Here is a 26,418-nt window from a genome sequence, read left to right on the forward strand (position 1 = left end):
AGAGAGGGCTTAACCTTATCTAAAATCCTTCTCAGCTGACACCTCTAATACCCAAACAAGAATTAGCAGGAAAGGCATAAAGAACAAAATGAGTGACAAAAAGAGGAAGAAGAGGGATAACGAAAGTGGGAAGGACCAGGAACATAAGTATTCTGAAATTATGCTCCCTTTTCTGCACAAGAACCAGTTTTTCAGGAAAAAAAAATTTTAATTAAAAACAGCAATATTTTGCAAGTGACCAAGCAATTTTTAATATCCATGCCATTAAAGGATTACCTTCTTTACGTTAAAGTTACAAAAACAACATAACTAGCATGCAGTCAGCAGTGATGTAATATCGACCCAAACTTCATACACTCTGGAAGATGAGGCCCTGTGACACTGGGGAAGAGCTCAGGGATTTGGGGGTGGGCCGAACAATGGAAACCAGAGCTTGGCCACAGACCAGGAACAAGAAAAACAAAACCAAAAGCATAACAGAAGAAGATACTAGGAGCTGCTGAGGTGCTCAGAAAGCAAAAGGAGAGCTGCATGAAGAAGGATGAGGAGGTCTCACCTCCCACAGTCCCAACTGCTACACCTCCAACAGCTCCCTGGCTGAGCTGTCACACAGGAGCTCAAGGAACACTTGCTAGATGAATGAACAATGGGAGAAACACACAGAAGAGGAGCACAGCCCTGTGGCAGAAGCAGCTTCCCCAGCCACCTTGGGCAGCAGTGCTGTGGACAGCAGGAGGAGTGGCTTCCATTGTGCAGCTCGGGAGAGCTTTCTCGGTATAAGTAAGCAGATTATCATGCATTGGCTTAACGTTTTTAGTTGCTTGTTCCTTAAATTAGATCATGGGCCATCTGAAGAAATTAGGGAGGCTTGTTTGGGCCCATTGGCTGCTGAAGACTGATCACACAGAACTCACTTCAAATGGGAGAGGTGCTCTGTAACCAGAGGTCTGTAACCAGGCTGAGTTCCTGGGCTTTGGACCCCTAGGAGCTAGTGCTCAGTAGCAGCAGCTGGTAAAAATGGAACTAACAGTACTTGGACTGACATGAGGCCCCAACTACAGCCCCAGCTCTATGGAACTTCAATAATTTTATTGGCTAAATGCTTCTCCCCAAGTTTACAGCTTAAAGTGTGGGCCTGCTCACTGGCTCCTCTTCCTCCTAAGCCCCTAATCGGGCAGGAACCTTTAGCACAGGCTTAGAAATGGGGGAAGGGGGTACAATAAGTGAGTGAGAAACCTGCTGATGCTCCATAATTGGACAGTAGGACAGAAAAACTCCTACTTTCTAATGCTGAGAATTGTCTACACAAAGACTTCAACATGATGGAGATAGGACCCAGAGTGCATCTTTGCCACTGGTCTTGGTTTCTGGTGCCTCTATGGAAGTATACCCTTTACCTTCCTACCCCAGGACTTTGGGAACCGGGTGATGCTATGTCAGCCTACACATTTTGCAAAAGTACATAGGCCCAAAATTGGCCAAGAGGTTTGGGATTACCAGTTCCCCAACCTGGCAGGATGGGAAGAAAGAAAATGTGTCCATGAAAAGCTTTCGGAAGTGACTCAGGTCTTCCACCTGAACCTTGATGCTGTATTGATTGGCCAGGAACTCGATGGTGCCTTGCACCACATACTCATTCTGTAAATGCGAGAGTGAGCAGGTGGAATAGACAACGTGGCCTCCTGGTTTGGTGGCAAGGAGTCCAGCCCTGAAACCAGAAAGAGAGAAAATCAGTGACTACTGAGCTTCCCAGAAGCAGAAGGACAACAGGAGGAGCTAGAAGCATGCACAGTGGAGTCTACTGTGGGCTGCGCAGCTGTGTTAGCTTCTGAAGTCTCTCCCCCAAAGATACCACCAGAAAAGTCGTTCTCGAAAGAGAGCAGCAACCCAACCTTACTCCATGGGCTCTCCTCTGGAAGCAATCCCCTGAACTCTGACTCTGGTTATGGGCCAAACCCTGGTGCTAGCTGTGCACTGAATCCTTACCAGCCCTACCGAGCCTTGACTTCAGTAACTTTTTTCAAGCTTTCAAACTTGTGCCACTCACTGGGACTGAGACTAGCGTGGAGGTAAGATAACGTAAATGAATCTGTGCCGCCCACCCTGCTATGTGTGTCCTACCACATAGGGTTTGTGTGTTCCAGAGAAAGGCCATCCTATCATATCTGGAAGTTCCTCAATCAGAAGACCCTTCTGTGGGTGATGGTGTTGGCAAGAGCTCGCAGTTCCCCAAGTGACTGGTCCCCTGGAGCACTGTGGCACAAAGTCCTCAGTTTTTGTAAATCTGTTACTCACGCGAGCAGCTGCATCTGAAGCATAGGCAACATCTGCCGCTCCTTCTTCCTCGACCGCTGAAAGATGTTGTTCTCCTCCTCATGAAGGGAGTGGCGGTCTGTGGTACAGGGCACATCCACCAGCACCTACCCACAAGTGTTAAAGGGTACTGTGTTAGAGCTCCTTACTGGCTCCTCTCCCTTAGGCCCTTGCCCTGAGAGGTTTCACTCAGTGCTCCCTCTGCCCATCCTTCCATTGCAGAGTACCTGACAAAGCTTCTCACTTTAACCGGGTAGACAACTGGGAAATAATGAGTGGGAAAAGAGTATATTTAGGTATACTCATGGCTAGTCAAAAAACCAAAGCCAATACCTAAGTAACCATAATTAAATAATTGATATCAACCTAGAAAGAAGGCTTTCCCTTTTTTTAGAGATTTTAAGTAATAACTACATCCAACATGGGGCTCATACCTACAACCCTGAGATCAAGAGTTGCATGCTCTTGGGGTGCCTGGGTGGCTCAGTTGCTTAAGCATCTGACTTCGGCTCAAGTCATGATCTCACAGTTCGTGAGTTCGAGCCCCGTGTTGGGCTCTGTGCTGTCAGCACAGAGCCTGGAGCCTGTTTCAGATTCTATGTCTCCCTCTCTCTCTGCCCCTCTCATGCTCCTGCTCTCTCTGTCTCAAAAATAAATTAAAAAAAAAAAAAACCAAAAACATTAGAGAGTTGTATGCTCTACTGACTGAGCCAGCCAGGTGCCCTTCATGGTTTAGGACTCTGTCCTTGGCTATTTGAATGAAATATCCAATTTACAAAATGATACAATGCCCAGAAGGTAGCTAATATACTGAATAACAGGATCAGGATTCAAAATTATTTTATGCTGAAACATCATATCCAATATGGAAAGTTTTAAAGTAAGAAATATAAAATCATCCATTCATTTACTAAGAGCCTATACTCTGTGCTAGGCACAAGACACAAAAACAAAAATTAAAACAAAAGAAAAAGTCCTATAATTATGTTTCCAAAAAAAAAAAATTCATCTATGGAAGAGAGCTGTGAATTTTACTTGAGAAATAACCCTTTTCCCACTCAGTCAGGTTCAAACTCTTTCCTGTTAATTGTCTCCAATGAAGACACTACTGATGACTGTGAAGAAGGCTGTGTTCTCTCAATCACCCACGGAGAGCTGGCGAGGTCCAGAAATGGCCCTACATCCCCAAATATGGAGGGCTGGATCTTACTCACTCAGGGTCTGCAGCTGAGATGGGAAGGCCAGATTCGACTAGCTCGATGTCTCAGGTCAGGAATCACTTACCCGGTCATAGGTGTCCCCCTCCAGTTCTCCCCACTTCCTGCCATCCCATGAGGTGACTCGAACTCGATTCCTATCCCTGATATCTTGAGGCACATAGCTGTGAAGAACCTTCTGTAGTCTGACTGTTCGAGAAGTGGACAGATCATTGGCAGCGAGATTGCCTGTGGGAATATAAATTTTAGCATTGTTTTTCTAATTCTGAAAAACAAATACCATCAGAAACTTGATAGGGATTGCACTAATCTATAGATGGCTGTGGGTAGTCTGGACATTAAAATGCCTGTGAGAATAAAGAAACTTCAAACCCATCGCCCAACAAAACATCACACCAGCAATGGTGCTGATGGAGAATCAGACCAATTCTCAGGCACAGCCAATCAATGCAGGCCCCAGGGGCAGGGGCAGGGGCAAGTGGAGAAGAAACGTTTACTATGTGCATGGCACAGTCCTAGACACTCGAGAGCAGGAGTTGCAAAGGCAAACACCTACACCAGCCAGAAAGGATATGTAAATAAATAAAGCAGACCAAGTATGAATATTTCTAAACAAATATGCTCTCTCCTACTTTTCTTGAATCACGTGTCTCTCTCTACATCTTTGGCAGATGCTATACATTATTTACCAAAAATATATTCTCTTCCCATTCCTTATTAATAGAACTCCAGTTTTATTTGAGGTAGAGGGGAGCGATGTGCCCCATTTCCCAGCCTCCTTTTATAATTAAGTATGACTATATGGCTAAGTTTTGGTCAATGAGTTATAGGCATAATTATCATGTGGGATTTCTGGGGAGATGTTCAAAAGAAGTTAATGCAATTAGATGTGCCCCTTTTACCCAATCTTTTCTTCCTGTCTTGAACTTGAATGTGATAACTGGAGTTCTAGGAGCCATCTTGAGCCATGAGGCAATCCTGACGATGGAAGCCAGAAATAAAATAGGTTGCAAAAAGAAAAAAGGAGCCCAACTCCCTAAGACTGTGTAGACTCCATACCAGCCCCGGACTGCTGATATCCCAGTTCTCTTATGTAAGACAGAAATAAACTTCTTTAAGCCAATTTGTTGATTTTCTGTTTTATATGACCAAACCTAATCCTAATTAACTTACCATCTGTCTTTCACTTTCCCTTTTGTGACAGGTGTGAATTCAAAAAAGAGCTCACTGGGGCACCTGGGTGGCCCAGTCGGTTAAGCGGCCAACTTCGGCTCAGGTCATGATCTCGCGGTCCGTGAGTTCGAGCCCCACGTCGGGCTCTGTGCTGACAGCTCAGAGCCTGGAGCCTGTTTCGGATTCTGTGTCTCCCTCTCTCTCTGACCCTCCCCCGTTCATGCTCTGTCTCTCTCTGTCTCAAAAATAAATAAAAGTTAAAAAAAAAATTAAAACAAAACAAAACAAAAAAGAGCTCACTTTGGGGCAGCTGGGTGGCTCAGTCGGTTAAGCGTCCAACTCTTGGTTTCAGCTGAGGTCATGATCTCATGGTTCGTGAGTTCAAGCCCCATGTCGGGCTCTGTGCTGACACCACGGAGCCTGCTTGGGATCCTGTCTCTCCCTCTCTCTCTGCCCCTCCCCGCTCGTGCTCTTTCTCTCTTTCTCAAAATAAATAAATAAAATTAAAAAAGAAAAAGAAAGAGCTTAATTACTTTGTTCTTAGATCTCCTATAAGAAAAAATATTACTGTAAGCTTGATAACAAATGATGACTGATACCTGGCCTCAGAGTCAAGGAATGAAAAGGAGGCAGGAGCTGCGGTGAAGAACTAGAGAGTACATACCTTATCCACTGGGACTGGTCACTCCCATGAACAAGCTTAGTGTTCCCACAAACACATAGAGTCCCAATTTTTGAGGGCACTCAAAGAAGTAAAAATTGGATTCTCTGCTCAGGAGAAATTTGCAGAAGGCCAGGAACTAAGAACAGAAAAAGCTGGGTTCCAGTTCTGGCTCTATCTCCAACTCAGGTAAAAGTTAAGTTATTTCATCTCTTCAGGACTCAATTTCCTCCTCTGTAAAATATGAGGGCTAGACTAGGTAAACTCGAAATTGCCTTTGTTGACTGGAATCAAGGACTCACTTTGGTGAGGGGCCAGGATGGGGGTAAGGTGCTGGTAATTTAGTACACCTTAGAAAAGCAACTCTCAGTTACTTCTCCTTGGCCCTTCTCCCTCCTCTTAGTTCAAGTTCCTCTTCTTCCAAGTAACCCTACCTCATTCATCCCCTTTCTGATGGATTCCTACAGCAGTCAGTCAGATCAGCACAGCCCAGCACAGAGGCTGGGATCTCCTGCACTGGAGTCATTAAACCATATCAACACTTTTTCTCCTCTCCCTCTGCACTTCCAGGAGGTAAGATCAAATGTGCAACCTTGCTCAATCACCCATAGGGTCTACAACACGACTGGAAGCTAACCCAAACTATGCAAGTTGGCTGACAAGAACTGAAGAGAAGGGCCCAGGTCCAACAAAAAGGCTAGGGCACAAGGCAAGAGAAAACTGGCAGGGTGAGTGGAAAAACCACAGTCCTGCTCTGGGTATTTCTCAAATCCCCAAGGCAAAAGTGTTGCCTATTTTAAGGCAGGATGTCAGCCAGTAGATGGCTGAAGTGAACTCTTATGGTACACATAGCCCAGGCTGGTGGCTGCACTACTGCGATTAGACTTGGGCCTATCCCCAGGGAATTCATAATCTTGAAGAGGGAGAAGATGCATACCCGGTAAAGCTCTGATGCAAGGCTAATGTGCTAACAGTTGCTAGGATACTGCCCATGGTAAGGGAGCATAGGAGACAGAGGCGTCACTTTGCAACCAGCCCCTAGAGGTCATGAGGGAAGACTTTCCAGGAGGTGGCACACTTGAGCTGGGACTTGAAAGCTAAAAGGATATAAGCAGGCCAGCTAGGATAGGATGGAGGGTATTCTAGAGAGAAAATGGAACATGAGCAAAAGATGGAGGCTTATTCAAGAAACAGAGAGTAGCAGGATGTGGCTGAAGCATATAAAGTCTGAGGAAGAATGACATAAAGCTATAAAGGGTGGCTGCAGCCAGATCTTATTGCTTTAGCTGGCAGACTAAGGAAATGGAACTTAGAGACAAAGTAAACAGATACAGAGCGGTAAAAGTGTCAGGTATAGATTGGTCAGGGCCCCACTTTAGTCTGCCTCCAGAGACCTTGCTCTGCTCAGCAATCTTCTTTGGCCAACTGACACAGAGAGAGAGGAGAGACAGCTGCAAACACAAATACTCCACCTTAGCAAGCAAGCACTATACTCCCTCTGACCTTGAGACCTGAAATCCCATCAGATTCGGTATGCCCCTGACTGGGTGAGGTAGGGAGCCCTCACTGCCCAAGACACCAGCCCTCTGACTTACGGCAACAGCCAGTCTGAAGCAGTGCTAGTGTCTTTCCCCCAGGGGCCGCACATAAGTCAAGCACAGTGTCACCAGACTGCAGGCCAAGGGCCAAGACAGGCAGCAAGGAAGCAGCATCCATCAGGTAGTAGTCCATGACACCCAGGCTGCCAAGCCTACAAGAGAGGAGACCACCTTATAGTCCAACTCCAAGTCAGGAGACCCACTGGAAGTCAAGGCCACCAAGTCCATGCCCTCGGGGGTTACTGAGTTCTACTCACCAAAAACTCATTTCTCAGACCCACACTCACTTATTCACTCACTCATTCATCCACACAGCAGGCAGAGTGACCCATTTAAAACACAGATCAAGGGGCACCTGACTGGCTCAGCTGGTGGAGCATGCAATGCTTGATCACAGGGTTGTTGGTTTGAGCCCCACATTGGGTGCAGAGATTACTTAAAATTAAAATCTTCAGGGGCGCCTGGATGGCTTAGTCGGTTAAGCAACCAACTTCCGCTCAGGTCATGATCTCACGGTTCCTGAGTTTGAGCCCAGCATCAGGCTCACTGCTGTCAGCCCAGAGCCTGCTTCAGATTCTGTCCCCCTCTCTCTGCCCCTCCCCTGCTCACTCACGTATGGGCACACGCATGCTCTCTCTCTCTCTCTCAAAAATAAATAAACATTTAAAAAATACATAGGGGTACTTGGGTAGCTCAGTTGGTTAAGCGTCTGACTCTTCAGCTCAGGTCACGATCTCACCATCTGTGGGTTTGAGCCCCACATCGGGCTCTGCGCTGTCAGTGAGGAGCCTGCTTGGGATTCTCTCTCTCTCTGTCCCTCCCCCACTTGCTCCCTATCTCTCTCAAAATAAATTTTAAAAGAATAAAATAAAACTTAAAAAATAAATAAAAATAAAACAGTACCCCTCCCCCACTCCCATCACTTCCTATCTCTCTGTGTGACACTACTTTTCTTTAAGGCACTTATTGTTCACTTTATATGTACAGGTGTGTGTGTGTGTGTGTGTGTGTGTGTACTCTCCTCCTCCTCCCTCTTTAGAATAAAGACAGAGACTTTGTTTGTTCACTGGAATAACCTCAGCACCTGAAACACCACCTTGCATACAATAGGAGCTCAGTCTTATTGGGTTACATATTAAGATACAAAATGCTTTCTGGGTTCAGAGAAGAGCGCCATCACTTGTCCCTCTCACAGTTACCTGAGTCAGGCCTGATGAAGAAACAGGCCCTATTAGGTGAAAAAAGGGAGGGATGGAGGAAGAAACAGGAGCATTCCAAGAGAAGAGAAAAGACCAAGCAAAGGCACAGAAGCATGCAAATTCATACCTCCTTTCAGAAACAATGAGAAATCTTCAGCAGCAGAAATACAAAGTGGAGGAGATTGAGGTTGAAAAGCAGGTAGAGGCCAGGTTGTAGAAAGCCTAGGACCCTATGCTAAGGAGTTTGGACTGTAACCTGGAGGCAGTTACCAGTTTGTAAAGAAAATGACATGATCACCTAAATAGAGTTTTAGAAAGCTAGGTAGGCTAGAAATAACACATTAGAAACAGACACCAGTGATGAGGCTGTGATGAAAGTCCAAGTGAGAGCCAATGAGGCATGAAGACAGGCAGGATCCATGTGGGTAGAGAGAGGGACGACAGACAACAACCTAATGGTCACTCCCAGGCCAGTTGTCATAAGCCATTCCCCTGCCTGAGACACAGCTCAGCCATTGGGGACAGACTCAAGAAGACAGAAAGCTGACCTTTGCTGCCCTGACAGGAAGGCTCTGGGAGAAAAATGTGATGAGACATGAGACATAGCAGCACTGAGGGTTTGCTACAAAAGCTATAATCCCGGTCTTGAGGTTGTAACACCTTCGCAGATAGGCTCAGACTATAATAGGATACTTTCAAAATCGAATCATGCCTGGATTGTCCCTGAAGCTGTGTTCCCATTGCCCCTGCAAAAGAGAATCAACCAGCACTGGTCTACAAAACTCATTCTCATCCAGTTCCTTCCTTTGGAAGTGTCACTTAACCTTTTTTTGGTTCAGACAGTTTTGAGAATCTGCTGAAAGCTACAGTCCCTCTTTTCAACAACAACAACAACAAAAAGCACAACAGTTTTTCAGACAATTTCAGGAGGTTCCTGGACTCCCTAAATACATCCTTGTCCTCCTGAGAGGTTAAGATTCCCTTGATTTATAGGAAGCCTATCAAGATGAGAAGGAAACCCAAACCTCACTGAATAGAAGCCAAGCACCGTAGGCAACTTAGGAAACCCTGCTTAGTCTATGGTTCTGCCTAAGACCAATGCCTCCAAACCGGTCTCTAATCCTGCCCCAATCTATCTTCCTCCCACCCCAATTTATTACAGTGATCCTCCTGAAGCATAACTTCGATGAGAATGACACAGACAGTAAGAGATACTGTTTAGGAGTGCTCTACCACAGGTACTACACTAGGTGTCTCGTATACATCACTCCATTCAGGCCTCACCACAGCCCTGTGATGCAGCAGAACCCAGGATCCAGAGTCACACTGGCTGCATCTCAAATCCAGCCCAGGTGCTCAACAATTGTGTGCCTTTAGCAAATGACTCAATTTCTCTGTGCATCAGTTTCCTCATCTGCAATAAGAGTACATGCCATATAGGATTATTGTGAAAATGAAAGGAATTAATAGAAGTCAAGTGCTTAGAATAGCAGCTGCCACACAATGAGCTATAGTATCAGTACCATCATTTTCCATATTATTTTCCAGGAAAGGAAACCAAGAGTCAGTTATTCAAAGCTAATGTCCAATAAGTAATGAAGCTAGAATCCAAATCTAGGTTTTCTTGACTCCAAAGCCCATGCTTATAACCACTGTGCATTATTGCCTTTCCCCTACTTAGAAACCCTTTCCACCAGTTCTCTAGAACAGATCTTGGCAATTTACAGCAATATGTACTAAAGAGTGCATCGTCTGAAGCCATTCAGCCCTGGCAGGTCCAACCATTTATAAGCAACCCTGGGCCATCAGAAAAATCCCCTTCTCCCAACCTATAAGCTCCTGGCATTCAAGATTCCCAAACATGGCCCCCCACATACTCTTCCAGCCTTACCTTCTAGCTTTACTAAGCATGTAGCCCTCCCTCAAGCCAGCAGCCAGAGCTATTGCAAAAGCTTCCTAATTTACTTCCCTATTTCATATTTGATACATAGCCTCGCCCCTCTTCAATTTGTTTTCCACACAGCAGCCAGAAAAATATCTCAAAAATTCAAACCTGGTTATGTCATTCCCCACCTTAACACTTTTCATGGCTCCCTCTTCCTTTTAGAGAAAAAGTCCAAAATCCCTCATGGCTTAGACTTTCAAAATTTGGCTCCTGCCAGCTTTTTTGGCCTGTCACTACCCGCATGCCACCAGCTGTAATTTCTACTCATTTTCAGGTCTAAGCTTAAATTTCACTTCCTCAGAAAAGACTGCGTTAGATCTCCTAGTTATAATACCTCATAGCACCTTGTACTTTTCTTTTGTGGCACTTGTCACAATTGTAAATAGTTTCTCAATACTTATCTTCCTCACTAGACTGTAAGGTCAATGAGGGCTTTTGCACCTGTAACCCAGGCACTTAAGAAGGCCTGGCATTTGGTAGACAATAATTATTTACTGAATGAGTGAATCAGTCCCTCAAAGATCAATTCCCATATCCTACAACTAACATTGAGCTCTCGTTTTCTCAGTTTCTAAAGCACAACACAGCATTTGATCGCAAGAGTCTTTTTCATCCAACTTTATATAAATCTGAGCACTGGATCAGAAGACCAGGAGTCCCCTCACCACCACGCCCCTCTGGTACTTGGTGTCCCTAGCAAGTCCCACTTGTTCTTTGGTACCATGAGCTTACCTGTCCCACTCACTTGGATGGGTGGCTGTGAGGGCAAAATGAGAAAGCCCTTATAAATAATACACACTTTAACTGTGGAGGGTGTTAAGTGCTCAAGTTAGAGCACTCTTCGATGGGAGGTAGCGGAGAAGAGCAGGTTCAAAGTGCAGATTTTGGGGTCAAACTGCCTGGGTCTAAGTCCTAGCTGCATCACCTGCTATCCAAGGAACCTAAAGCAAGCAAGTAACTTCTCTGCACCTCAGTCTCCTCAAATATAAAAGAGGAACAATAATATTACCTACCTCAGAGTGCTGTTGACAGAACAAAAGATCATGGATAATGCACACACAACACTTAGAAAAACGCTTAGCATGTATAAGCACTCAGTAAATATTAGCAATATTAGGATCCTCATTAAATGGGACAAAAGCTGGGTCTCCTGCTGTCTACTTCCTGTAGACACTCAGGATGGCCCTAGCCATGACTCCAGATCCTACCTGGCAGGGGGGAACCGGCTGACATCCCCTCTGGCGAAAGTGAAGCATCGAAGGTTCAGGCTGCAGGTCCCAGAGGCTAGGGATGGAGTTGCAGTTTGGCCACTCTCAGGCTCCAGTTCCCCATGGGAGATGGAGTCATTCACAAAGTCCCTGGCACTCAGCTTCTCCAGCTTTCCACTCACATGATCCCAGGCAGCAAAGTTATTGACCAGTGCACCATACTTCTGCTCTGAAAGGAGACTGACCCGGATGGATGGCCAAAGATCACCAAATTGCACACTGTAGGTCATGTCAAAATTCTGCAGAGCCAGTTGGGTGGCAGGAAATTTGGGATCTGTGGCAGCCTAAAAGGAAAAGAACAGCCTTATTGGTCTTCCAGCCTTGCCTCTCCCCTCCCACCTAACCTCACCAATACCTCAGAGCCCTGCAGCCAATATGGTTCCAGCTAGTGCCCACTCCTGCCTTTGCATCCTACCTCTGCCAGCCAGAAGAGAAGTGTGAGAGAGAAAAGTAGTAGGAAGTCGGCCCTTCTATCTCAGTGTTGTGAGAGAAAGCAAGCTGTAGCTCTCACAACAGTAGGTGGGGTCACCAAGAAAGGTGCAGGGCACTCCCTCAGGCCTGGGAGTAAGAAGAACTTAAGAAAATGGCAGCTCAGGATAGGACTCTTGAGGGGGGCCTACCGAAGGTTGGAAGAATCTATGAAGGCCCCGGGAAGCTTCAGCCTTAAAAACAAAAGACGCTTTCTCTCTGAACAGTCCTTCCATCTTCTAAAGCATTTTCTGGTCTCCTAGCTTATGTGAGCACCACAACAGATAGCTCGATGGGATACAAAAAAATATCAACCCTCCACATTCGATGGACAGGTATAAGGTAACATACCTAATGGCATGCAGTGGCTGACACCATAATGCTCAGAATCACAGGGTTGAGGGTCATTCGGGGAGTTCTTATACCCCAGGAACATGGGATAAAGGGAGCTCACAGAAACCTTGAGGTGTGAGCCAAAATGGGGACTTCTATGGGGGTAGCAGAGAGAGACATGAGTCAACCTTGCAGAGCATAAACACAGATTACGAGGAAAATGAAGACCTCAGCTGAGGAGTCCTCAGGTCTATCCGCGTTGCCACAGCTGGGCGCTTGCTATGGCTGGCAGTCCTGTTATTGTCTATGAATTTTGCTCTGGTCTGCATTTTTGATTTGGTCAGAACTCTTCCTCTGGCCCTCATTTCTTGCTATGGCCAGGACTCTTGCTCCCACCATGACTTCTGCTATGGTGGGGACTCTCACTCTGGCCTCGACTTTTGCTGGGACAGGGACTCTTGCTCCGGCTCCTGCTGTGGGAGGGACTCTTGCTCTTGCCTTGCCTTTTGCCATGGCAGGAACTCTTGCTTCGGCTCCGACTTTTGCCATGGAGGCCACTCTTGATTTGGCCCTGACTTTTGCTACATGGAGAGCTCTCACTCTGGCCCTGATTTCTGCTATGACACTCGCTCTTATCCTGATTTATGCTTTGGTGGGAACTATTGCTCCGGCTCCGACTTCTCTTTCGACTAGGACTCTTGTTCCGACTCTGACTTCTGTGAGGATGGAGACTCTTGCTCTGACTTCGACTTCTGCAGGGGTGGTGGGTATTCTCATTCTGGCTCTGACTTCTGCTTTGGCGGGAACTCTTGCTCTGGCTGGCACTGCTCTGGCATTCACTAATAACGGTTAAGCTACGGCTGACATTAGTGCTACAGCTGGAAGTCTTGGATGAAGGCAAAGGACAGCCGAAGGGTACCTGGGGGCACTCTTTGCAGGAGACTCGAGGAGCCACAGAGTAGACGTGGAAGCCACAGGGCATAGTATCAGGGTGGCACCGGGTTTGGGGGCCAATGGGTAAACTTTGAGGATCAAAGGGTGTTCTCAAAGGGATAAAAGAATAGATGTGGGTGGAACAAGGAGGTGCCACAGGCTGGCGATAAGGTTGGGCTGGGCCCCTGGAAGTGCTATAGATGCCACAGGGGGGCACCATGGGCAGTTTATGACACTGAGAGGGGCAAATGGATTGATTGAGGGAAGCAAGGAGTGGGCAGGGATCAGGGGTCGAGGAAACCACAGGATATATATGGGTACTGCATGGGGGTCCTATGGAGAATCCATGGGCGCTGCTCTGAGCATAACTATTGGGTGAGACAGTACCAAAAGGAAGGCGAAGGGAAAGACAAGTGGGGATAACAGGTTTGAGGGTCCTAGGGATCACAGTAGGTAAGGTAGTTCCTTGGGGAATTTCTTTGGGGCAGGGATTTGAGCAAGTGGTAATGGATGTCACCATACAAGAAGGACCAGAAGGGCGGGACGGTGGTGGAGGGGAGGCGCTGGCCTTAGGGGCCCTGGGCTGGTCAAAAGGAGTGTGCTGGAGAGGGATGACCAGGGAGCGACATCTGTGGAGAGCACATGGTTGTTTTAACTCTGAGGATTTGGGGGACTTCACTTGGGGGCAAACTGGGGTAGGGAGAGGGGGTTCATTACAGCTTCCGCAGGGGGGTGACTGGGATGGAGATATAAACTGGTTGCCCAGGGGTGAAGGGAAGGAGACGACAGTATAAGGACAGCAAGAGGAGAGGGGAAGAGGTGGTTCCTGGGGACAGGGGGGACAAGGGGGACAAGGGGGACAAGGGGAACAAGGAGGACAAGGAGGACAGGGAGGACAGGGAGCACAGGGGGCACAAGAAATCGGGGTGCCTGACTCTACCAAGAGGTAAGAGTTCCCACTAGTCTCCCAGGTTAAAATTGACTCCAAGCAAGGCTTTATGGGAGCCTGGGACGGGGGTGAGCAAAGAGAACCAGTACTCTTAGGGGATAGGCGGATGGCACAATAAGGGCTACCGGGGGCAGGTACATGGGCCTCTGGAGAAAAATGAGAACAGTGATAAGAGCTCTCCTGAGGTGAGCTGGGAGAGCCAGATGTACCTGCCTGAGAAGAAAGTGGGGAGCCACAGAAATTTTTCCTAAGGGGCAGGTCAAGCTGTGGTTTAGGCTCACAAGAGTCTGGAGGCTTAAGGTGGACATGGTAAAAGCTGCCAGTGGGTGGGGAAGATGCTGGAGAAAGAGGAGGGTCATTATAACTTCTCCCTGAGGACCAGGGAGAGAGCAGAGGGGAGATCCCAGTTTCCAAAACCTTGTGAGAAAGGAGTGGGGAAGCTATAAGTCTAGTTTCCATGGGCCGGTGAGCAAGAGGAGGTGACATAATGAGGGTAGTTCTCAGGGGCCTATGAGTAAGAGAAGGTGACATGATGGGGCAAGTTCCCTGGGACCCAGGACCGATGGAAGGTGAAATCATGGGATCTGTTCCTGGGTGCTGATGAGTGACAGAAGGTGGAGTCACTGGGCCAGTTTCCAATGGCGCATGAGGGAGGGTGGGAGAAGTCACTGGGCTGGTTCCTGAGGGCCGATGAGGAAGAGGAGGGGAAGTCACAGGACTGGTTACCAGGGCTGAAGGGTATCCACAGTAACACAGGTAAGTCTGCTGGTCAGTGTAAGGGCTTCGGGGACAGGGACGCGGTGTTCTCAGGGGACTGATCCAGCTGCAATAAGGGCTCCGTGGACGAACAGAGGGTGACCCCAGAAGGCTGCGCCGGTCAAAACAAGGGCTCGAAGGGGGCGAACCCGAGATAATAGGCTCACGGCAGTAAGGCCTTCCAAAGAGTGGATAACAGGGTTCAAAAGAACATCTCCCAGGGCGCAGGGGAGGCTGTGGAGGTGGGGAAGGGGGCGGTGGGGGCGGTGGGGGCGGGGAGGGAACCGGAGGGGGTAGGGAGGCGGGCGTGGCGGTTATGGAAGAAATTCCAGGGCTACAGCTGAGGCCAGAGAAAAGGTCTCTGGAGAGGTGAGGAGATTCCAGGGGGTGAGGAGAGTCGCTGCATCCTTTGCCTGGGTCTGGGGAAAGGCCAGAAGTGTGGGCAGGGTGATCGCTGTAACCTTGCCTGGACGCCAGAGGCACCTCGAGGGTGAGGACAGGGTTGAATCCTTTCCCAGTGGGCGGCGGAGACCCAGGAAGGAAGGGGTTGTCGCTAAGACATTTTTCGAGGGGTGAGGGCGGCCGGGCCGAAAGTTCTAGGAGGAAAGGCGGAGACGAGGTCATGCAGGGAGGGATGAAGGGGGGCGGGGTAGGAAAGAAGGGGAGGGCGGGGAAGAGGGAGGAAGGGAAGTGTAAGGGATAGTGGGCGCCAAGGGGAAAGTAACCAACAGCAGGGGAACACGTGGTGGTGACATAACTGAAAGAATGAGGGCGGAGGTGATGGCGTAACTTAGGGGGGCGGAGTCGGGGTACAGCGGACATACTAAAACAGCCGAAGATTTGTGACGAAACAACAGGGCAGATAGAGGCGATGACGTAACAGATGCGAGAGGGAGGAGCCTAGAGACGGCCCCTGAGGGGCGGGGAAAAGAGGCTAAGGGCCTTCCCGAGGGGCTGGAGTAGTGAACCTATCCGACAGTGACGGGAGGTGGCGGGGCTAGAGAAGTTTCCCGAGGGGCGGCAGCAAAAGGCCGCTGTCACTGTTTCCTCGTGGGCCAGCGGCTGGAACTTACCCATTTCTTCTTATGTCGATGTCTCCGCGGGATGGTCGCGAAGTGCGCACGCTTCAGCACGCCGGGCACACCCCTCACTACCAGCGCAGCCATATCAGCGTGCACCGCCGAGTCATTCCGCCCGGAACCGCAAGGGCCGACCCGCGGGTTCCGGGGAGGTGGGGGCGCCACTCTGGACGAGAACAGGAGGGAATTCCGGCGGCCTCGGGTTCGGGGCTCAGCACACCTTTACAGCCCAGGTGCAAACCGAGCCCCGCTCCTCCAGGGATTTTCTGTGGGTTCTGGGAAAGAGCAACCATTCGCACGGAATGGCGTCTCTGCCTGGGTGCTTGGAGCATTGGGAGAGATTCCGTAAAGGCTCCTAACCGAGCTGGGGGATCAGAGAAAACCGGGAGGTGGCAGTAGGCAAATGGGGGCGGGAAGGGCCTTCTAGGCAGAAGTTGCACGAGGAAAGATCCTGAGGTAGAGAAAAATGAGGTCAGATTTGTGGGCAGAGGCAGATTTATACTGAAGGTAACCAAGCTTGAAATTTCAGAACTTGCCGTTTGCAGTGCCCCTTGCAAGACCCTGTACCTAATTTTGTATTGTTTTTCTTGAAGAGGACCTCTCGGATTCTGTAAGCTGTAGGTCCCACAAAACTTGACCCCCTCATAGGGAGACGGTAGAAGGGAAGGACGTGATCAGATAGGTGGGTTTTGTTTTGTTTTGTTTTTAAAAGTTTATTTATTTTGAAAGAGAGAGCATGAGGGAGGGGCAGAGAGAGGGACAAAAAGAGAATCCCAAGTAGGCTCTGGCGCTGACAGCGTGAAGCCCCACACGGGGCTTGAGATCTCAGCAACCGTGAGCCGTGAGCCGAAATCAAGAGACCAAGAGACAGTCGCTTAACCGACTGAGCCACCCAGGTGTCCCCTCAGATAAGTGTTTTTAAAATGATCATCTGGGAGCTTACTGGTTGGTGAATACACGGAGGTGCTGGGAGAGAGCACGGAAGCGCCCTGTCTTTCCCTATGTGCATCTCCATCTGACCGTACCTGAGTTACATACTTTTATAATAGGCCAGTGATCTAGTGAGTAATGGGTTTCCCGAAATATGTGAGCTGCTCCAGCAAGTTAACAGAGCCAAGGAGGGGCTGGTGGGGACCTCTGATCTCTAGGCAGTGGATCAGAAGTACAGATGTGAGCTGTCAGCCAGTGGAGCTTAAGTATTCAAAAGTAATCAGCCACCATTTCAAACTCCCATCAAAAAGTCCTATCACTGTCAGAAGGCAGGAAGTTTGGGTACATTTTTACTGAAGTTACAGGAATGATGAAGCAAGTGTGAATTTTAAGACAACAAACTATCTCTTCACTACCATAGAAAATTAGAAGTAGTGAAGAACCTTGTAGCACTTTGAGCTTTTCCAGTATTTTATGGATTGTGAACTGCCAAGGCTACGTATGAATGAGGGAATTTTTGACCTTTGCTCAAACTATATTCTTCTTGATGTGGGTTGTAAAATTCCACTGAGAAACATACACCTTTATTTCCACATTTACAGGGCAGGAGGAGTTACCAAAACTTTAAATATCACAAATAGAATCTTGTGTTTATCACCAAAAAAAGAAAAATCATCTGACAGTTGATGACCGGAGTAGGTAGGATTATGAGAGGTAGATCAGATGAGAGAAGACAGTTCTGGATTAGTGTGGTGCCAAGGAAGATAGAAAAGGATTCCCGGGCGCCTGGGTAGCTCAGTTAAGTGCCTGAGTCTTGATTTTGGCTCAGGTCTTGATCTCACGGTTTGTGCGTTCGAGCCCCACATCTGGCTCTGCGCTGGCAGTGTGGAGCCCCCTTGGGATTCTCTGTCTTCCTCTCTCTTCTCCTCCCCCGCTGGTGATCTCTCTCTCTCTCTCTCTCTCTCTCTCTCTCTCTCTCACACACACACACACACACACAAGTAAAATAAATAAACATTTTTTTAAAAAGGAAAAGGATTGATTCCACTTGCAATTAAGAGAGAATTGATTGATTGGCCCTATCTATCTAAACTAGTACATGCTACACCACCAGTTAATAACTGTCCTCTTAACCTGCCTTTATTCTTATAACATGTATTTTTTCATATAGTCTGCTAAATTACAATTTGCAAAAGGTGGGAAACATAATTCTTACACAAAGATAAAGTGAGCGCAGGCCAAAGATTTTATTCATCATAATAAACTACTCCTCCATTATTATCCTAAATAATGAGGGAAACCAGTTAGATGGTAAGACTTGTGCAAATGAGAATTTGAGTTTCAGATATTTAGATTATCAGTCAAAGGAATGCTGAAATGAATTTGCTGATAGTTGCAAAAACATTAAAATCTTCAGTAATAAACTATAATGTTTGGGATTATCACTTATACCAGATGGAAATCAATTCCATCTCTACTGATCAAAATCCATTTGCATTACTATGGATAGGAGTAATTTGCATTTGCCATTGGTTTCTTACAAGCTAACCTTTACCCCTACAAAATTGTGCAATAGCCTAGTCAATATAAAGTCAATCAAAGGTATACTCTAGCACTACAATGAAAGAGCACCCAGTAATTCTCTTCTGCCCATTTACAAGTTCTGGACCAATTTTCTGACCCTTCACCAGAATGTAAGATTTTAAAAATCAAATCAAGGATTTTGTTTAATTCATTGTTAGATTATCAGCACCTAGAGCTGTATATGGTACATAGTTGGCGCTCAGTAAATAGTCATTGAATGAGTGAGTGAAAGATGAGAAAGAAGTTTGTAACAGGGACCTAGCAGTTGTAAGATGGAGGGAGATGTGTGCATAGAGAAAAGCCTTTTTTGTTTTATTAAAAAAATTTTTTTTTAATGTTTATTTATTCTTGAGAGAGAGTGGTGGAGGGGCAGAGAGAGAGGGAGACACAAAATCCAAAGCAGACTCCAGGCTCTGGTCTATCAGCACAGAACCCAATGCAGGGCTCGAACTCATGAACCTCGAGATGACCTGAGCCGAAGTTGGATGCTTAACTGACTTAGCCACCCAGGTGCCCAGAGAAAAGTCTTTAAAAAAAAAAAATCTCATGACATTTAAATCCAGATAAGGATCCAGTGAAGAGAGATTGAATACACTAAATAGGAGTTATCCCAGCACACCTCTTCTCACAGATTTAAACCGAATGTGGAGTGTCAGGACCACAACCACAGTCTCCCTGTGATGGGTCCTTTCCAACTCTAAGCCTCAGTTTACCCATCTATAAAATAGGGAATCAAGAGAGAGAGGGTTGGAGTAGATCAATGATTCTCAAACCTTTGGGTCTTGAGACACTTTACACTCTTAAAACTTAAGAATTATTAAGCTTTTTATTTGCTATCAATATTTGCCAGATTAGAAATTAAAACAAAATATTTTAAATATTTACTCATTAAAAATAACAATAAACCCATTGCATGATAATATAGGTATCTTTATGAAAAAATAGTTATATGTTGTTTAAGTATATATAGAAAATCCAGTCTCACACAGATAGGTGGTTAGAAAAGAGGAGTATTTTAATATTTAATTACATATATATATGTATATATATATATAGGACATATATACTGGATGTTCTTTGGTACTATCTCAAAATTGGACAAGTGGTAGTTTTCTTAAAAGTTAGTAGCAGGGGAAAAAAAGTCAGTAGCAGGGGCACCTGGGTGGCTCAGTTGGTTGGTTGAACATCCGACTTCCACTCAGGTGGTGATCTCAGGGTTGGTGAGTTCAAGCCCCACACTGGGCTGGCTGCTCTCAGCCTGTCAGTGCAGATCCTGCTTTGGATCCTCTGTCCCCCTCTCTCTGCCCCTCCACAGCTTACACTCTCCCAAAACTAAATGAATATTAAAAAAAAAAAGTTGATAGCAGTGTGGAATCTGAAACCATATCTAGAACTTTTCATACTCTGTTACATTGAGATCCATTGATCTATCTTGTAGTTAAAATGACTCTTTTGCCTAAGCGTGATTTGTCACATCATACAGTGGTTATTTGGAAATTATCAGGGTCACTGAGTTATGCAGATCTTACAAATGCTTTCACATTCATTATACAACATCAAAAATCATATTTGTTAATATCACTACTGATCTCATCGAAAACTTTAAATGTTAGGAAAACTTTTAAGCTCACAATAATGGGTACCAGTTTTTTTCAAAATCCTAATTTTATTTATTTAGTTATTTAGTTAATTAGTTAGTTATAAATGTTTATTTATTTTTGAGATAGAGTGAGGAAGGGGCAGAGAGAGGGATGGAGAGGATCCAAAGCAGGCTGTGCACTATCAGCTGTCAGCAGAGCCTGATGCAGGGCTTGAATTCACAAACCATGAGATCATGACCTGGGCCGAAGTCCGATGCTTAACCAACTGAGCCAGCCAGACACCTCTTTCTTTCTTTCTTTCTTTTTTTTCTTTTCTTTTCTTTTTTTTTTTCTTTTTCTTTTTCTTTTCTTTTTCTTTTCTTTTCTTTTTTTTTCTTTTCCTTTTTCTTTTTCTTTTCTTTTTTCTTTTCTTTTTCTTTTCCTTTTCCTTTTCCTTTTTCTTTTTCTTTCTTTCATCTCTACACCCGGCATGGTTTGCAAACCCACAACCCTGAGATCAAGAGTCACACTCCACCGACTGAGCCAGCCAGGTGCCTCTCAAAATGCTAATTTTGCTTGAAGGCAAAATTTTTTTTTAAATGTTTTTTGGGGGCACCTGGGTGGCTCAGTCGGTTAGGATTCCAACTTCAGCTCAGGTCATGATCTCGCAGTTTGTGAGTTCAAGCCCCGCATCAGGCTCTGTGCTGTCAGCTTGGAGCCTGGAGCCCACTTCAGATTCTGTGTCTATCTCTCTGCCCCTTCCCTGCTCGTTCTCTGTCTCTCTCTTTTTTCTTTTTAATGTTTTGTTTTTTGGTTTTTTTTTTTTTTTTTTTGAGAGAGAGAGAGAGTGTGAGGGGGGAGTGGCAGAGAGAGAGAGGGACAGAGGATCTGAAGCAGGTTCCCTGCTGACATCAGATCCCGATGCAGGGCCCGAACTCATGAAGCACAAGATCATAACCTGAGCTGAGTCAGATACTTAACTGACTGAGCCATCCCGGGTGTCCCTAAAATTAGTTCAATTTTTATCTTTGGCGACTGGTACTATCAATTGTTTGAATTGACAGTGACAGGCTTACTTTGTTCATTTTTCAAGAGAATGCTAGTTATTAAAATACAATTGATTTTTGTTTGTTGATCTTACATCCTGAGACCTTGCTAAATTAAATTATGTTTCGGTAACTTTTTGGAACTATTTCCACTTTTTCTGTGCACGAGGTCATGTTTTTTATAAAGACATTTTTACTTGTTTCCAATCTGTATGCCTTTTGTTTCCCTTTGCCTTATTTTACTGTTTATGACTTACAGCACACCATTGAATACAGGTGGTAGTAGTAGATTGCCTTGTTTCCATTCTTGGGGAAAATCACTCAGTATTTCATCATTATATATGATGTTATATAGGTTTTTTTTAAAAAAAACAGATGTCGTTTACTAGATTGAGAAATTTCTCTTTCTTAGTTTGCTGAGATTTTTTTTTTTTAAATTATGAATGGTTGTTGATTTTCTTCAAATGCTTTTCCTGTATCTATTGAGATGATCATATGATTTTTCTGCTGTATTGTTAATATGATGAGTTATATTGCCTGATTATCAAATGATGAACCAACTTTGGATTCCTGTAAAAAAACATACTAGTTCATGATGTATCATTATTCTTTTTATATATTGTTATATTTTTACATCTGTGTTCACAGAGAATATTGGCCTGAAATTTTCTCTTTCTGTAATATCTTTGCTTGATTTTGATATCCAGGTAATGCTGGATTCATAAAATGAATTTGGAAAGCATCCTTTACTCCTATTTTTTTCCCTTCACTCCTATTTTCTGAAAGAATTTTTATAGGATTGGTATTATTTCTTCCTTAAATTATGGATAGAATTCACCAGTGAAGCCACGTAGAGTTGGGTGTTTGGGTGGCTTTGTTTTTGTTTTTTTTTGTTGTTGTTGTTGTTTGTTTTTTTTTGGGGGGGAGGGTGTATAGGGTAAGGTGGAAAGGAAGGTTTTTAATTGTGAATTCAGTTTCTTTCATTGACATAGGGCAGTTATATTCAACCAGAGATGATATCCCTTCCCCAGGGAACATTTGGTAACATCTGGAGATATTTGGGGTTATTATAACTATATGGTGCTTCTGGCATCTAGTGGGCAGAAGCCAGGGATACTGCTGAAAACCTTATCCCCCACACAAAAAATTATCTAGTCCAAAACGTAAGTACTACTAAAATTTGAGAAACCCTGATATAGGGCTATTTGAATTTTCCAGTAGCAGTTTTAACAATTTGAGTTTTTTAAAGAATTTGTTTCACATAGGTTGCCAGTTTTCTTCACATAAAGTTGTTCAGAATATCCGCTTATTACCCTTTTAGTGTTTGTAGCAAGGGGCATCAACTATAGCCACAAACCAAACTCAGCCTCAGCCAATTTTTCAAATACTGTTTTATTTTTACACAGCCACCTTTCATTTACTGTGGCTCTAATAGAGATGAATGGTTGCTCAAGAGATCATATGTCCCACAAATCCAAAAATATTTACTGTCTGAATGTTTACAGAAAAAGGCTGCTGACCCGGTTTGTAGGATCTATAGTAATGTCCCCTCTCTCATCACTGATACTGGTAATTTGTGTCTTCTCTCTTGGGTACTTTTGTCAGCCTAACTACAGGTTTATTTTGTTGAATTTTACAAAGAACCAGGTTTTGGTTTTATGGGTTTTCTCCTTTCTTTTCTCTCTTTTTTTTTAAAAGTTTATTTCTTTATTTTTGAGAGAGAGAGAGAGAGAGAGAGAGAGAGCAGGGGAGGGGCAGAGAGAAAGGGAGACAGAATCCCAGTAGGCTCTGTATTGTCAGTGCAGAGCCTATTTCAGGCTTTGAACTCACAAATGTGAGATCATGACCTGAGCCATAATCAAGAGTTGGATGCTTAACCAACTGAGGCACCCAGGCACCCCTCCTTTCTTTTCTATTTCATAGATTTCTAGTCTTTATAATTTCTTTCTACTTAATGTGTTCTTTTCATTGTAAGCTATCTTTAAAAAAAATTTTTTTTAATGTTTATTTTTGAGAAAGAGAAAGTGGGGTGGGGGTGGAGGGGAGCAGAGACAGAGGATCCAAAGCAGGTTCAGTGCTGACAGCAGGAAGCCCGATACGGGGCTTGAACTCACAAACTGTGAGATCATGACCTGAGCTAAGTTGGACACTTAATCGACTGAGCCACCCAGGCACCCCTGTAAGCTATCTTTTAAATAAATTTTTTAAATGAGATAGAATATCTATTCTATTTAATATTTATTTACCATTTCTGGGACTGTTTGTTTCTTTGTGTAGATCAAAGTTTCCATTTAGCATTTTATTTTTCCTGAACTATCTTTAATATTTCTTGTAGAATCCAAGTCTGCTGACAATGAATTCTGTTTTGTTTGTTTAAAACATCCTTATTTTGTTTTCATTTAAGGATATTTTCACTTGATACAGAATTTAAGGATAAACATCTCTTTCTTTCAACACTTTATTTTTTAGAGAGAGAGAACATGTGAGTGGGGGAGCAGGGAGAGGGGCAGAGGAAGAGAGAAAGAATATCAAGCAGGCTCCACAGTCAGTGCAAAGCCCGATGTGGGGCTCAATCCCACAACCCTGGGGTCATGACCTGAGCTGAAACCAACTGAGCCACCAGGCGCCCCTTTCAAAGCTTTAAAGATGATTTTTCTTAGGAGAAGTGGGTAGTAATTCTTACCATTGTGCCTCTGTATGTAATGCATGTTTTCTTTTTGATATTTTCACTTTATCACTGGTTTTCAGCAATTTGAGAATAGGTGACTTGGTGTGATTTCCTTTCTGTTTATACTGATTAGAGTCTGTTGAGCTTCTGGGAACTATGAATTTATAATTTTCATTAAATTTGTAAAATTTCAACCATTATTGTTTCCATTTTTTTTCTGTTCCAAAACATCTACTTAAGTTTTTTCATTTATAACATTCCTTCAAATAAAATAATATGGTATTCCCCACCACCCCCCAAAATTTGTTTTTCTCTCTTCCTTCCCATCTCTCACTTTCTCTCTCTTCTGACCATGTGATGTTGTCTCAGTTTACTTTTTCCTTGTTCATTTATTTTTAGTGTTTTTTTTCCTCTTGTGCTTCAGTTTTTATAGTTTCAGTTGCTGGGTCTTCAAGAGCATACCAGTACACATACACTTTTTTTTCTTCACTGTATAATCTTGTGTCAGTCTTGTCCAGTGAAGTTTAAATTTCAGATATTACACTTATAAGCTCCAGAAATTCTATTTGATTTATTTTATATGTTGCACTTCTCTCATTATGTTCATTTCCCTTAAATTCTTGGGCATATCTGTAGCTCTTTCAAAGTCCTTGTCTACTATTTTCTCATCTTATCATCATGTGTCTGTTTTTATTGACTATCTTTCTCCTGGTCACATTTGCCTGTTTTTGTGCATGTCTAGCAATTTTTTATTGAATGCTTGGTATTGCAAAATTTACATTGTTGAATGCTAGATTTTGTTGTCTTCTTTTAAAATGTCTTGGACTTTGTTCCAGCAGGCAGTCAGGTTTTTTGTGAATCAGTCTAATCCTTTCAAGGCTTCTTTTTAAGATGTGGTATAGCCTATCTTCAGTATCCTCTTTCTAGGGCTAGCTTTAGCCCTACTGCTGAAGCGTCCACTTCCGGAGTCAATGCTCCAGGTGTTCAACAAGTTTAATAGGAATTCCCCACATTAGCTCGCCAAAACTCAAACAACTCCCAGCCTTCTGTTAACTTTGGGAGTCAATTTATAGGTACCCAGTAGTTCTTAGCCTGGCTACACAGAGTGTTGCCCTATTCAATTGCAGCTTAATATTCAGCAACAGACTCAAGAATCCTCTAGGCAGAATTCTGGAGCTTTTTCTCTGGGTAATTCCTCCTCTCTATGATAAAACTAATAACACATTACTAACCATTCACTGAAATCTGAGTGATGAGTTTGGAAATGTTCCCTGTAAAACTTCAGCTTTCCTATATGTTTGAATTTTAATGAGCTGTTTGAAAATAATCAGATTACATACAACAAATACAATCCCACTATTTTTAAAGGTATTTTGTGAGATTATACATCACCATGAAATGGGTTCTAAGTCAGAAATGGCTGGGAAATGCTGGCCGTCCCTGTAGCTAGGACAACAGGTTGAAAGAGCTTCTAGGTTCAAGTGGCCCTTTGCCCCATTTTTGCAAACATAATCCTTCAGATTCTCAGAAGCTCCACTGCCATATTTTCATCTATGAAGCTTTCTGCAGCCTTGCTGGCTATACTGAGTATCAATTACTTCTGAAGCACAAGGTACTCATTTTTGCCATGGTTCACTTTCTATCCATATATAACTATCTGCATATTGTCTTTTTCATTTGCAACCAGAGGTTGCAAACTAGTGAGCCAAAGCCAGCCCATAGATGTGTGTTATTTGGCCTAATGCTTTTAAAAAGTTAGTTGTCCACATTTAAAAATTGGGAGATGGGGACAGGAAAAAAAAAATTGGGAGAGCTAACATAAAACTTGGATTTCTGGCTCCTTACCAAGTGGTCTGGCAACACTGGCTGTGTATTCCCACATAGCAACAGCTTATGCAGTTGGAGCAGTTTTCCAACATCTACAGCGCCAGCTTCCCTCAGCACTCAGGTGGTTCAATTTGCAATGCCTAGACCTCTGCTGTCTAATATGGTAACCACTAGACACACGTGGCAATTTGAACATAAATTAATTCAAATTTAATTGCAATTAAATAAATTTAGAGGCACCTGGGTGGCTCAGTTGGTTGGGCATCCGACTTTGGTTCAGGTCTGATTTCACCGTTCAGGGGTTCGAGCCCCATGTTGGGCTCTGTGCTGACAGCTCAGAGCCTGGAGCCTGCTTCGGATTCTGTGTCTCCCTCTCTCTCTGTTCCTCCCCTGCTCATGCTCTCTCTCTCTCAAAAATATTAAAAAGAAATTTAAAAAAAATAATAATAAATTTAAAACCTCAATACCTCAACCACATTTCAAGTGTTCAGTAGCCATCTATGGCTAGTGGCTACCATATTGGACAATACAGAATAGATACCAGTTGCCCCAATAATGTCCTTAATAACAAAAGGATCCAGTTTGAAATCACATGTTGCACTCAATTGTCTTGTCTCTTTAGTTTCCTTTTATCTGGAGCAGTTCTTCAGTTTTTCCTTGACTTTTACCATCTTGATACAAATGAGGATTACTTTGTACGATGTCTAGTTTTATAGAATGTCCCTCAGTTTTATTTATCTGGTTAGATTCAGCTTATCTATTTTTTTCAGGAATCAGTGATGCTGTGTTCTTCTCATTGCTGCCTACAGCCATGTGTCTCCTTAGTGGGGATACCAGCTTTCATTTAAGCTACAGTTTGTACATTCTCCTTTTGTAATATGTATCACCTTC

At 44.4% G+C, this 26,418-nt stretch overlaps 1 protein-coding gene across 2 annotated transcripts; it reads right to left on the minus strand.

Moving 5' to 3' along the window:
- Positions 1 to 226: 226 nt before the first annotated feature.
- NSUN4 (NOP2/Sun RNA methyltransferase 4) lies at positions 227 to 16,179 on the minus strand. Of its 2 annotated transcripts, XM_019449435.2 has the most exons (7): positions 15,887 to 15,998; positions 12,194 to 12,330; positions 11,315 to 11,658; positions 6,960 to 7,114; positions 3,598 to 3,758; positions 2,296 to 2,420; positions 227 to 1,708 (listed from the first exon to the last, which is right to left on the minus strand). In XM_019449435.2, the coding sequence occupies exons 3-7, from the start codon at positions 11,602 to 11,604 to the stop codon at positions 1,432 to 1,434; spliced, it is 1,008 nt and encodes a 335-aa protein (XP_019304980.1). In that variant the 5' UTR covers positions 11,605 to 11,658; positions 12,194 to 12,330; positions 15,887 to 15,998; the 3' UTR covers positions 227 to 1,431. The 2 variants fall into 2 exon arrangements, with proteins under 2 accessions (XP_019304980.1, XP_019304978.2); XM_019449433.2 differs by lacking the exon at positions 12,194 to 12,330 and having other exon boundaries at positions 15,887 to 16,179.
- Between the last annotated feature and the right edge of the window lie 10,239 nt (positions 16,180 to 26,418).

Source organism: Panthera pardus, unplaced genomic scaffold (genome assembly GCF_024362965.1).
Source record: "Panthera pardus isolate Hobbes unplaced genomic scaffold, ASM2436296v1 HiC_scaffold_11, whole genome shotgun sequence".
Taxonomy (NCBI): Eukaryota; Metazoa; Chordata; class Mammalia; order Carnivora; family Felidae; genus Panthera; species Panthera pardus.